Source organism: Melospiza georgiana, chromosome 1, assembly GCF_028018845.1.
Source record: "Melospiza georgiana isolate bMelGeo1 chromosome 1, bMelGeo1.pri, whole genome shotgun sequence".
In the NCBI taxonomy this organism is placed as follows: domain Eukaryota; kingdom Metazoa; phylum Chordata; class Aves; order Passeriformes; family Passerellidae; genus Melospiza; species Melospiza georgiana.
In genome coordinates, this window is record NC_080430.1 from 9,789,933 (window position 1) to 9,804,828 (window position 14,896).

The window sequence follows — 14,896 nt, forward strand, 5'->3', positions numbered from 1 at the left end:
ACAAGTGTTGGACCATGACAGGGTCTGGGTCCTGGTCCTGTTCATTTTACCAGCTCTGGGCCCCTGGTGTCAAGGATTCCTATAGGAAAGTTGGATACCTCAAGAGCTTGAATCTTAGAACCAGACCCTTATTCTCCTATGCTTTCAGACCCAGAGCAAAGGTCCTGACAAAGGTGTTTCCATGTTGACCTATGTAGGAACATTTCCAGCCCAGAGTCTGCTAGAGAGAGGGCTGAGAGACTGGGAACTGCCACGTCTTCCTCTCCTTAAATAGTTAAATGCGATTGAGATTGTTTGAAATCCACGTGTTCCTGCCAGGATCAAGCTCCTGTATGTGGATATGGAAGAATCTCCCTTTTCTTACAATTTCTGACCATCTAGGTCCCTCAAACTTTAGACACTTTAAAAGAATTTAATCTGCAGCCTCCCCAGCTGACCCATTACACCACTCAAGATTTTCTTTTCCTTTGAGTCATAATAACCTGGCTGCTCATAGAAGGAGGCTGCTGAATTTCATGAATCAGTAAGATATCTAGTACAAACAATCATGTTCTCCTATTTAAAGATTCTCTATTAATATATTGAGTGCAGGCTGCCAAATCACAGTTAAGGTGAATAATAACATGGATTCTTAAACAGAATTACCCTGCAGTTTGTTCTATGTAGCCAGTACTAGTGTCTAAATCTCCTCTCTGCAGATTTATAATGGTTTGTAAGGAAAACTCTGCTTTAAAAACAATGGCATGACACAGCCTAAACCCAAGATAAATCCTTAAAACAAACACATGCTTCTTTTTAACCAGTACAATGTTAAAAAAGACAAAAAGGAACAACACTGGTAGATGCATAAGTTCCTGAAGCCACAAGGCAAACTGTATCTTGTTTCATTTTACATGATACTGAATAAAAATTGAATTGCTGTAGTTGCCATGGCAACTGCCACATCACTTGGCACTTCTGCTCCTTTAAATCACACAGTGCTACTGTAAAGGAACTCATGAACCAATGTGACACTTGAATACTTGTGCTTTATATACTGTTTCAGGAGGAAAACATAAATCAATATAGACTGATAGGTGTCTCTGAAAATCAGGTTTGCTGTATTTTTCTTTACATTATAATCTCCTCATTTCCTTGTCGTGTTCTTTAAAAATTTGTAAAGAAGATGGAGGGCGTTGTCACAATCAGAGAACAAGAAAAGAAATTACTACTGACACATGATTTCCAAACTGAAGCTGTGACCTGTCATTCAGATGTCAAAATACCTCTGCTATGCAATATTCAAATCAAATACAGGAGATAAACATTGGAACTTTGCCCCTCCACAACCAGAGACGGTGTGATATGTGACAGAAGACAGTCTCAGGAGCATCCAGGCATCTTTTTAACTCTAAACTTAGCAGCAGCTTAAAAGGAATAACAATATACTTAAAGCTAAGCATATTCTAAATGTTTGTAGAATTGGGGCCATGACTTATATTGTCTTAGTATGCTCTGTATATAACATGCAGTAGCAGAAAATAATTGACAAAATAATGTGGTAAAATGCTACACATATTTCTGCTGCATATTTTTTGTTTTTAAACATTTAACACTTTTATTAACACTCTGGATGCAATTTACTTGAAAAGCAGCCCTCTAGTGGGCTATGTACTGTAATGAATAGTTAATAAATAGCATTAACATTATATCTAAATATTAGCTAGAATGCATTTTTTAAAAGCATACAAGGTCTTAAATAAATGAGCCATAGATCTTCATCATTCTCTTTGGAGAAATTTAATGTTCTGTTTAGCTTTATTCCTAAAATTTATTGAAGTGTTACTTCTAAATGCTACTGTGTGACTAAGTTCTGATTAGCATAACTTTACTATTCATGTGTACTTACAAACTGTAATAGTGAGATATTATTCACTGTTAGTAAAATTTCACATAAGTAGTATATTTCTAGTAGAATTCTATGGAAAATATAATCTACTATTTTTTAAAGGTTACACAGCTTTAGAATCTGTAACTTGTGTATGTGGAACAAGGTAAGTCTTTCCCATTATGCCTTCACCCAGAATATTTCAAGGACTGTACTCCTTAAAGCTTTTTATTTCATATCATTGCTCATATTTCTATATATAAATTTGCATGCCTTAAGGCAAAGAACCCCTCAGTGACCTGATCCATGCCTTGCCCACAACATCTCATGTGTCTCCAAACACTGCTCCTCCTGGAAATGTTTGTCTGCTGATCAACACAGCCCCAGTGATCAGCAAAAGCCAACAGCAAGAGCTGTCTGTGGGAACTCCAATCTCACATAACAGGAAAAAATAAACTTGTTGATCTCTAAGCCATGGGGTTTGTAAGAAAAAAAGCTGAAGGCAGGCATAGAGACAAAGCCCTGGTCTAAGAACAGTTCCCCTGTAGTGCAGAGGTGTCTGCCCTCACATGTGCCTGTGCCTGGCTTCGGGCTCATGAGTCTTGGTCAAAGAAGGATGGGTTTCAGTGGAAGATGAAAAACTTAGCTGTGTCTTGGGCTAAAACTTGAGTATTTGGACATGCACAGCTGCTGTTCATACACCATGGTCAGTCTCAGACATACCTCATCTAAGTGATCTTGGGTACAGCATCCCTACCAGTCCTGGGTACCCCTGGGCAGTGCCTGCTCCAGGTCAGGAGCTTGGCTTGCCAAGGTGTAGCTGTAACAGAGACAGCTGGAGCAGATCCCAGGCTGATTTGGTCTTTATAACCCAAAAGCCAACACGTAGCACTTTACCTAGTACTCAAAGATCAGAAATTCTTATTCTGATCAACAACTGAAAATGATTTGTCAAGTTCTGAACTCCAATTTTTTTTATGGATGTCCAATCTAATATCATTCTAGGTAAAATCTGGATGTATAGGGACAAAATCTGGCAACATTAAGGAAGGTAAGAAGCTAGAAACCTGCCTCAGAAGCCTGTACATCTCTGGAAAGTCTGTCTTATGATGTCCTCTAGCTTCACTAGAATTTTTAAACACAGATTTCTTTATTGTAGTAACATCACTTTATGCAACATCAACATAATTCTACACCTATCAAAATATCTATAAATGAGAATATCCTGAAACATGTCAAAATATCACTGCTCTATTTTAGGATATCTAGAGGTATGGTGAAGCATTCATTTTGCATACATTTTGGGTTATTTCCATTTGCTTTAGAAAACTGTTCTAATTTATATGTCTGCCATATGAGAGCCATGATTCAAATCCTACAAATGAAGTTATGATTCCAATGATTAGTTTCTTCTGCGCATTCTTACTGGGAAATTGAAAGAGGTAATTTAATATAACTTATTCTGAAGTGGGTGCTGTTTTGTCACTTCAAGACAGGAACAGTGCCATTCCCTGGGTTTGTTTCAGGCCTCATTAATTGATTATTCAAATCACAGACTCTTATACCCCAAAACTGGATTACACTTTCTTGAGCCACTGGAGATCCTGACTTGTTATTCTGAAACTGTGGTTGAAAACAAATTGCAGCCAAAAGCTGAATAAACATTTATTCATGTCACAGTAATTCTGGTCACAGCCAACCTGTGCATGGGATTGAACTTAAAAATACTGTGTTCCTGTAATAACTCAATGGTGCTTATGTGACGAGATAGAAGTAGTTCCTAAAGTTCATCCTAGGTTCCTAAATGATGCTGAAGGGATACCTGACATGGTGACCCCTGTGCAGGGCTGTGGCTCGTGGTGTCTGCTGAGCTCCTTGGGCTGGAAAGAAACTCCTGGGAACAAATCCAGTTACAATAATTTTGGTGTGGGATGGGGGCTTGTGCAGATTCCTGAACTCAGGAGGAGTCAGGTGGAGCTGTGCAGCTGCTAAGGAGGCTTTCCCTTCATGTGAGACAAAGAGATCCCCAAGATCTTGCAGGAGTGCTCAGCCATTCAAAGCAGCAAGTTCAACTCGAGTAGTGCTTCACATCAAGTTGGGGCAGAGGAGAAAAGTTATGGGTCCTGCTTAAATGCTGTTCAGCTCTCCAGTTTTTACCAGTATTGTGTCTTTCATGGTATTATGCAAATAGACATCTAAATAACACAGCACATGCAGTCATACTCTCAAAGACACAGCAGAACAGCTGAAGATGACCTCAGGACTTCAGAGATTTATTTCATGTGTAGGAGATCAAAAGAAAATACCTCAAAGCTTCATTGTATCTGAATAAACAAGAAGGTGTGAAATGCTCATGAAGGATTTGTCTGGCACAAACATGCATGACAATGAGTCCAACAAATCTCACATGGATACTGTAGAGGAGTTCTACTGGCTTTTTAGTTTTAGTTTTTTTCCAGCTCCTGTTATAGGTGCTGGAAAGCTGCAAATAAAAAAAAACACATCTTGGCAAATATAATTCCAGAGATAGTACTAAAGCAATGCACAGATCCTCAAGATTACAAGCTCAGCACTCGTTTTCTCTACAGCAGAGTTATTCTGGTTTTCTGGAATAATTGCCTTCTTGCAAACAAGATAAAATGAGATAAAATAATTCTCACTTTAAGAGTGTTGCACATCATATCAAACTCTAATCTAACTCTCTGGATCCCTGTACTGTTGAATATTCTGTTACAAATATTCAATGCTGAGGTGCATGTATGGTGGAAATACTGGTGAAATCTGTTCTGTAATGGCCTGAAAGAAACTCTGGTGAAATCTGTTCTGTAATGGCCTGAAAGAAACTCTGCTTGCCCAGAGTCCAAACAGTGCTTTGCATTTTATCATTCACGTTTGCCCTGAAATGTACAAAACTTTTAACTCAACATCCTGAAACATGAGCAGCTTCTGAAGTTGCAGCTTAAGAACTCATTTTTAATGCAGCTAAAGCAGAGCCTACCCTCCGCTGACACAACACAGCTAACTCAGGCCTAGCTGGGAGAATCACAAGCTGTGGAAATCTTTTACATGACATAAAGATGATGAACTGGATTGCAGCTGTGGTAGACTCCAGACCCATGTTGTTAATGACTATATAGCACATGTTTATGCAGTGACATAAAAGCAATTCATCAGCTCTCCCTGGACTTGACTGAATGGCTCAGTAAATTTGGTGTGAATTTCATAGTCTGTTGTTGCTTTTGAAATGTTTTTTCTTGAGATAGGGGAAAGAAAGTGATAGATTGAGGAGCTCTGAGAAGCGTTTCTCATCTCCACAGAGGAAGACACAGTTTCCTTCCAGCACAGCCAAGACCTGGGAAGTCACTAGTGTCCACACATTCCTTACTGAGACACAAATCCTGTTATCACAGATCGACTCCTAAAACAGATTCCACCATCCAGAGGCGCACATGAATTACTGCTGAGCTTAGGAGAGCTCCTGCATTTGTTTGGACAGTAGCTCCATTTGCCACCACCATCTGGGCTATATTCTCTTGAGGTATTTCAGATATGAAAATTGCCTTGCAAAATCAATCCTTTTTATTTTACAGGCCTGCATATGAAGATTATATGTCCATTAAGTTTGTCATGCATATCACCTGGTGTCCAAACAAAAAGGCCATTTCTCATTTTCTACTAAAGTTTTCATAAGTACTTTTGTTTAGAGCATCTTGACTTTGATTTACTGTCACCATTACATATAATTCCATTCCTAATTCCAGTATGAAGTAAAAAGAAACCCTATTCAACATAAAGCTCTTCCATTATCTTTAAATACATACCTTCTATTATTTCAATAATAATTATTCACTAGGGTGAATAAAACACAAACTGCAAAACTTGATTACCATAGTTAAATTTGACCTGAAATAGCCTGAATCTGATACTGTATCAACAGAAAAAATGCTTGGTCACAGCACTCCTCTATTTTTCATTTATGTGAGACCACAGAAATGTATTAATTATGTACACAATCATATCTGATAAGACTTAGAAAGGGGAATGTATACAGCTGGGAGAATTCACACCCAACAAAATACATAAGCAGCTGAATAAATGTTCTTTCATCACGTTACTTGGTCCAAACCACTTGGTTCTTTCTCTGCTGATCATCTTTTTTCAGAAATAACTTGGATTATATTTAGGCCAAAATGTCTGCTTCACTTGGGTTAATCAATTTTCACTTTTTGCCTCATAATAATACATATTTGGTAGAGTGTAAAGCACAAAATTCTGTCAAAATCTTCATTAATCCAAGTTGTATCAGTGTTTTTGTATAAAAAAATTATGACAGCCTAAATATATGGAAGGTGAGTTCTACAGTGACTTTTTCTAAACCAAACACAAGAATCAGGCTGGTGAGGTCTCTGGCCTAAGAACTCTTCAATTTTTCATGCTCTAGGAAATCCTTAAAGCTATAGCTCCAGCATATCCCTTATCTAACCATGGTTACAGCAAGGCTATTGCTACAATGGGCATTAATCATACGTTTAGCAGGTGAAAACTTCCTGCATTCCAACTATCTAAAAGGGAATTTTTCCTCCATTGACCACATATAATACAAAAACTGATTTAACAGTAAGCATCAGAAGTGGGCTTTCATTCTCCAACTGATTTTGCAGCAAACTAGAATCCATTCAATGACTGGAATTGGACAAAATACATGGAGGTATTTTATTAGCATGGATGAGTCCCATTGGGTAAAATTATACTGAGTGGCTTCCACAGCCTGTACCCCAATCCTGGTTCTCCTGCTATTAAATAGAAACCAGAGGCTGCAGACAGCACAGCCACAAACTTCAGCCTGGCCTGAAGTCAGGACACAGCCTGAGGTGCACAGCTATGCCCCGGGATGTTCTTCACAGTTCCTAAGGTTATGCACCCATAAGAAACATTCCTAGCTAAATCAGTTAAGGAGAGATGATGGCTTTCATCTTCTGATGATTTCACCTATCTTTGTTTCCAGTTCCAATTCTTTCAGCTTTGGCCCTCAGCATCACAGCAGGTCTCACTGTTATTACCCCTCCAAGACCAAGTCTTTCAGTAATGTGAATGAACTTGCACTGTGAACCTCACAAATCTCATCAAGTTCTTAGGCATGAACTGATAAAAATCAGAAATACAACTCCCAAAAATTGGTAAAGAAAGAAAGCAACCTATTCCTTGAGTATATTAGAAGTTAGTAATTCATTATTTTTAATACTGAGAATAATGCAATCATGAGAAAAAGACATTTGCCTAGCCCTGTAAGCATTCACCACTAGCAAAATTACTTAAATGAAAAAAAAAAAAAAGAGGTAACTGTGTACACAAAATTAGCACGAGAATTAGCAATCAACTGTAGTTCATACAAGGTTCTTAGCAGATAGCATCATGTTTATTAATAAATGATGAACTGCTTAGTGGAGTTTTTGCTTAGTGATATCACTATAATAACAGACACATGTTTTATTTATGTTTCAAGTTACATCCAAAATAAGCGAGACATTCAGATGTCAGATTCTTTCTAATATCTAAAGATTCTTTACCCCAAATTTAAACTTCCCCTGTTCTAGATGAGATAGCACTCCATCAAAACCAAGGGGAATAATATGACGACTTCAGTCACTGTGCTCATCTTTGGGGGATTTTTTTCCTGTGATACAACAAAGCAAAAACTGCATTTCTTAAAGCTGGCTGCACTTTTCTCATAAGGATGGTATTTTTTTTTCTCTGTGGGATACAGTGCTATTTGTGCAGCAGATTGTATTTTGACAGATGCAACTGTATCATAAAAAGGCCCTTAGCACCATGAGACTGGTAGCTCACAAACATTCATGAGCTCCAGAATTTCTTTAAAAATCCCAATAACGAAAATATTTTTGAGAATGTAAAATGCCTGAAAGCCACTTACCTCCCCCACACCAGTCTGCAGAATTTTCAGTCCAGTTGTTTTTTCAAGCCTCTCTTTGTTTATGGCTGTAAGGAAAAATGAAGATTGAGAGAGTTAAAGGACAGCTGGAATATGTATGATTTTACAGCATTTCCCACCAACCTTCTTTCCTTCATCAATATATTCACTACAGTTCATTCCTATTCTATCTATGGAATATCTTTCCCTGAGAGCAGCTCTGCTATTCAGTTTTTTTGAATGCATATTTATGCTATTAATTGCTCATTATTATGTGAAAAAGAAAGCCAAGCTAATTCTATTTTCCACAATATTACACACATTTAACTCAGATACAGAATTTGTTTGGCAAGTTCTTTTCTGAGGATACTTCCCACTTGCTTGCATTGAAGAGCAGAGCAGTAATTTACCATGAGAACAGCACTGTCACTGTGTAGGACTTTTCACAACAGATACAGACTCTTATCTCACAGGTAAAATAAAGAGTTTATTTCACACCACCAGGATGCAATGCACAATTTTTTTTTTTTATTTCATTTTTTCTCTTTATCAAGCATCTATATCACTAAAAGCATTAAAAACTACAATAAAGCAACCCGTCATAAAGCAGTTAAATAAAAGTGATAATCACTAAGGCTACAATTATACTTGCAACCCAAACAAGCTCAGTGCATGGGCTTGAGCACTGCTGTACAATTGCCCATTCCCTTAATCCCATGGTCTGAAATGGTTTGGACTGTGACTGTCAGCACAGGCCAAAAAAGTGTTCAAAAAACAGTGTTCAACCACAGTTCTGGGAACAACACAAGGATTAGATTGTTCCTAGCTGGGTGTATGGGTACTGCCCTCCCATTCTGGATGGGGAGATTTTAACCTTCTAGATGCAAACTTAGTCAGTTGGACTCGTGGCCAAAACCCAGGCACCTGGCTTGATTTATTTATGAGTAGCAATGAAGCCTTGCAGCCCTGTTAACCTCTCCCTCCTTTAGCTGCCTGTAATCCAAGTGAGTCATCTGGGTTCTCTCTGCTGTCTTTGGAAAGGGATGCACATTTAATGTGGTGAGTCACCCCACACATCTTACACTATCTGCAGGCATCTATCTCTTCTTTGATTATGAACAAAATTTGATAGATGCAGCTTCTCACTTTTGGTTGCCTGAAGCAAGCCTTCCAATCAGAAAGGTCAAGAAGTGCTAGGAACATACTGCACACTGTAAATTTACATGAAGATACTTAAGGGAATTAACTTTTTTTTTAAATTTGTGAAAGATTCCCTTTAATTGTTGCCACTTGAAACACTTAAAACAGCTCAGATTTCAGCAGACTTGAAGATTATCCTGAACGGATACATTATTGAGTTTGTCCAAAGCGCAACACAAATGACTTACTTTATTCCAGAGGTAAGTCTGATCATTAAGCTCCATCTCACCCCTTATGGCAAGATTTCTGTAAGAGTTTTTACATGCAAAGACTCAAGAAGTTACACCTCTAGCAATTCCAACACAGAAAAACTTTTCTGACTGCCTTCTGCAAGGGGTGAATATTGCTCTCAATTAAAAAAAAAGAAGAAATCTCTGCACACACTTTAGACCCACACTTTTATTTTTGCATCTTTTTAATATGCTGACTAAGCAGAGAGGAACCTGCTAAGTCCCAAGCTAAGAAAGCTTAAATGCATGTGTTGCTGAATGACAACCTAAACCCTGCATGCAATACTCACATACTTAACACCTGTGCCATGCTTTTTACATTCACAAACATATTTATTCCACACAGAGCCAAAGGGACCATGAGAAGGCAAATTGACAGAAACATGAAATACGAGACCATGTTTTGCAGTGTTGTATTTTTTGTGCAGTATGAATTTCCAAAAAAACAAGTAAATCTTTGAAAAGATATGCCATGCTACCACACTGACCGTCCTTGCACCCAAAACCGCATTAAAGGTAGATTTCTACCAAGTGCAAAAATTGAAGATTTATTAAATGAGAAAGTTCCACAGGCTCCTTCAAAGAGACTGAATGGTCCAACAAAGGATTCTTTGGCAGCTTAGGACAAAGAAAACTGCACAGCAGAGTGGCTGCAAAATAAATGGTTATAAGTAAACAACAAAGCTTAAATCCCACTGTGTAATTTCTTACCACATGAACAGTAAATAGAAAATATTGGGTGTGCTGAATCGCTGAATTTTATAATTACTATTACAGATTTGACCTCCTTTTCATAGGTTTCCTGCAGACATTAATTATTGAAGCTTTGATATTAAAAAACAACAACAAAAAATGTTTATTTAATAGCCCTGCTTTCCCCCTTGATATTGGCTGAAACACAAAGGACAGGTCTGACAGCCATGCTAACACAAACCCTGCCAAAATTAGGAGGCATGGAAGGCACGAGGTGTTATTGATTAAATCATAACTGGAAAATGGTCAAGCCCAGGCTCTGTCAGACTGTGGAGATAGACACGGCCGACAGTCTCAGGCGTGTACAGCTGAGAATTTTAGCTAACCTTGAACTCCACAAGTTGCCCAGGAAGGTCAAGAAATTCTGTCAAAAATGGTGCTGAAGCTGAAGCAGTAACCACGTATCAAGCAGCTGCTTCAGGCTGTGGAATGGTGAATACAAGCACTTAACCTTTTCTACACAGGACTATAATGGAGAACTTAAAACAAGAAGACACAGTCAATAGAGATAGATGGAAGAAGTGGTGGGAATATGTATTCAGATATTAAGAACATGCTACTAATTCTCTGAAAATTGGCCCAAATGTTTGAAAATATCTTAATATACTAACTGCTAGCTTTTACTCAAATGCCAGTATATAGCAGCAATGTACTGATGTTTCAGTAGCAAATTTTATGAAAGTAAAAATTACAATTCTGGGTAACACAGTATATTGGACATTTCATCAAAGTTATTTTTTTATGGTCACAGTTTAAAGTCCTATAATACTAATGGAGAACTGACAAACTCATCAGCAAAGAGGCACAAAAAAAAAGCTATTCAAAATAGAAAAAAAAAAGAAAAAGAAAAATACCCCAAGCAAATCCCTCTCAAACCAGTTAGCAACACAAAAATCCATTTTTTAATCTTCCACTGAAACAAAAACGGCTTCCAAACACACAAAAACGGAGGCCTTTAAATTAAATTCACTAGATGAAGGATATGCAAATTACCTGAAGAAGCGGAGCCCTATAATGTTCTCAAAATTCTGCAATAGCCTATTTAATTAGTATTTTAATTTATCAGAATAATTCTTTGCACTTGACAATTTATGCAGTATTCCATATAATTAAGCACGTAGCTACAGTGGAATAATTTTGCCTACTCTCTGTATACCAGTTATTTTAACCTGAAAGAATCTGTGGAAGTCTCTTCTGTGATCTAAATTACAATGGGGACAACTTAATGGCTTTGCTCTATTAGAGAGCATGATGAGGGTGTTACTGAGTGTTTAAGGGTAGGGATTGTCACTGCTCAGTCTCCACCAACCTGAGGGAGGTCTGATGTGTTTTCCGAGGGCAAACGTTTATTTCTTTAGCAAAGTTATCTGTCAGCGGCACAGGCAGGAATTGGAGTGCGTAGGTTTGGCAGGTTTAACCTCAGAGCCCATCAGTTATTAGAAGGAGCAAGTTATGGAGGGCTCTGAGCAGAGCTCCAGCCTCATTACTGCACTTCTGGAAGGAGGTTTTTTATCAAGCAGGCTGCCAAGCACAGCTGCACCCTCCAGGTGACTCATGGGAGCACAAACTGGCACCAGTGGGGGAAAGGGAACCAGGTTCAGCAGAATTTCAGCAGGAAGCCTCCCCAGTTTGTCTCCCAGGCTCTTGCAGGATTTACCTGCCCCAAAGAAGCAACCACCCTTAAATATGAAAAATGTTTCTGGGAAGATGGCATCACTCACAAAGAAAACTTGATTGTTGGTGTGTATCTGACTTTGAGTGTGTGCTGTATTTAATTGAATGTAGGGTAAAAAGGACTTATGGGCATATGATTCCCCTGTCTGCTATTACCTGCCCATTTTAGGATGAGCCAATTCCTGCTCTAGACTCACTAACTATATTGACTGAACCTCCAGTCAATAAATTGAGGGCAACTAATTCAGATTTACTGTAGGCTGTCAGATGAATTCTACAATCACTGTTTTCTTCCCATGAGCTTGTTGCAAAGTTCTGTTCAAAGAGCCAGCCACATTTAGAAGAATTTCATTTAATTTCCTCTCTGAGGAAAGGAGGAAGGGATTTCCAGAGAGACGGTGCTTATTACAGTTTTTAGCTTTTTAACAAGTATCTCTAAGACAAGCAAATGTTACATTTATTTACATGAAGTTGGATATTCTTTCTCCTCCCCTACAAGGAACCCTTGAATATTTGGAAAGCTTCTTCATAGCATGGTTCAGAGAGAGTGGCTTTGTCTTTGGCAGGGCCACACACTGTGCCATGCATGTACACAGCAAGTCAAAGCACAACATGGAATATTCAAAATGCATCAGCTCAGAAAAAGAATGACCAAATCAAGTGGGCAGATAAAGTGAGAAGAAAGGTGCCTGTCCTAGATTTTACAATGTCATTAGTGAGGAACAAGTACACAAGCTGCAGGCAGAAGGTATTTTGTCCTCCAGTCTTTACAGGATGATGGCATGAGATTGCTGCTTCATGTGTAATTTCTATTTAACTGGCAGCCAGGCCTGGAATGGAAATGGTTGCAGAAAAGTCAAAGCCACGTCGCTGTGCTAGCAACAGCCTGCTAAATACTATGTCATATTCAATTTTCAAGTCATTTTTCAAGTGATTTTAATTAGATATTGTTTCAATCTCATGTGCATTAATTTAATTTCTGATATCAACATTTCAGCTTTCAATCTGTTCAGATGCAGTACCTTGCTGCCTGGAGTAATTTAAAATATTGTTTGCATCTCCAGCAATTTTGAGAGCACGCATCCTTTACAACCTGCTGTAGCAAATAAAACCAGCAGATGGAAATTCAGACCATGCTCACCACTCCCTGAGCACCTTTGCGTTCTCACAGATTTTGGTATGAGGCAGCTAAATCTCCATGCTCACAATCAAGGAATTTTCCATCTCTGTTTGTATTTAATTCTGTACAAAAAATACACACAGAATCCCTTTCTCAGGGAAATAGCAACACTGCATGTTTTTCTAAGATGGAAATGGGGCCACACTTGAATATCTGTCAAGACCTGTATATTTTTAAAACTTATTCACTGAAACGATGTCACTTTCCCCACTCTAAACCATCTACCTCCTACATCCATGGCCAGGTAATATTCAAGGATAGAGTAGCAATGATTTTATACAGCAGGACCTCAGGTACCTAAGTCTTTGCATGGATCAGGGATGCATTTTAAACACATTCTTTCTGCATGACTGCTTGTGTTGACTTATTTCCACTTCTTCAATAAATAAGTGCTCAATTGTACATCTTCCTTTAACTTTCCTTTAAAATGAGCACGCTGCTATTCTAAAATCTGATATTTAAATTGCAATAAAGGAGTTTGGGATGTGTGAAATGACAATTTTTTATTTTTCTGGAGTTTTTTCTGCTTCATGATGGGATCCATCTCTACAAACTTTGCTGTCTCATCTAGGAAGTCAGTCAAATTCCCTGCCTTGTCAAGAGAAGTAAATAGATATCACCTGAGATTTACTTATCCCATCCTGAGATCAGTACAGTTTATTATTTTTTTACACACACACACAAACACACACACATATATATACTATATATATATATATATATATATATATGCCTGGAAATGCCTGCTGCATCAACCAATCCTATTTTTTTTTGTTTGTTTACACAGGCATTTCCTTGTAAGAAATACATGTACACAACCTCCAAAATACTTCAGCAGTAAAACATTTCAACAGACAATGCCATGGCTACAGAGATTTTTAAGGTGTGGTGTAAGGATGATTCTGTTTCTGAAGTATGAACAAACCCAGTTTAATTGAATTAGAACTGTGGAAATGAAAAACCTTTATCTATCCTAAATACTTCTTTTTGGAAGAACTTAAGGAACACAATATCAAAAATATTCTGTTAAATAATATGAGCAGACTGGTGCCCATCAAAAGAAGAGTTTTGAGTAATAACAAAAATAACCATGCTCTGGATATGTGTCCTTTGCTATATGTTGTATATATGCATATATGTGTGGATATATGTATATATATGTTGTTATATGTTGTATATGCTTTAGAAACACAAAATATATTTCAATGACTGCTTAACAGTGACAATTTTTAACACTACTGGCCATTTTAGCTGTGACAATTCAATGCTGCATATTATTTGACAGAGTGCAATGCATGTATGTATAACAACTTGCTTGCATACTTAAAACACTTATCCATTATTTATAGCAAAAGTTGTACCAGTTCAGCCAGTGTTAGCAGAAAATGAAAAAAAGAAGTGTCATTCCACTTTTCACATCAAAATTTGTTCACATAAATATTCCTTGACAAGTATCAGCTCTGAACAGCAAATTCAGATGAAACAACCTGCAGGGTGTTGAGCTGAAACTGGAGCTGGTTCAGGTAGACCAAGGTGTGACTACCAGTGCAGTGCTTCTCTGCAGAGAGTAATTTCTGGGTGATTGCTAATGATAAACTATTAATAAACTATTAATTGTCATTTCAAAGTCTCCCTTAGCTTAATGTCAAAGTTCACCATCATATGTCCAACCTTAACATTTAAAAACCAGAAAGCAAGATCTGTGGTCCCAGGGGATGGACGGGCAAAAAAACCACCTGGGCCTTTCTTGGCCCTTCCCATGCAGAGCACTCTTGGCCTCCAAGACAAGCTTAAGGCTACAGTTTTTTTCCTTTTAAATAGAAAAGTTTTTGGGATAACAATATAAAGGAACATGTTTTCTGCCTTTTTTTATTTATAGTCAAGAATTCAACAGATTGCTTTAATTTTCTTGGGCTGAAAATACTACCCAAAAAAATCAAGCAGAGAATAGCAATAACTCAGCTTTTCAAGAGTAGCTAATATTCTGGTTTCGTATCTGCTTTTTTCTTCTATTTAAATAGTCTCTCTTTCCATAAAACTCATTTTGATCTCTCAGGATATCC

At 37.8% G+C, this 14,896-nt stretch overlaps 1 protein-coding gene across 1 annotated transcript in view; it reads right to left on the reverse strand.

Moving 5' to 3' along the window:
- The window catches only part of PTPRN2 (protein tyrosine phosphatase receptor type N2), a 638,409-nt gene that overhangs the window by 231,458 nt on the left and 392,055 nt on the right, over positions 1-14,896 (reverse strand). The window contains exon 12 of the mRNA XM_058038495.1: positions 7,800-7,864. Within this exon, the coding sequence (XP_057894478.1) occupies positions 7,800-7,864 (65 nt within the window). The remainder of the gene's footprint in view (positions 1-7,799; positions 7,865-14,896) is intronic.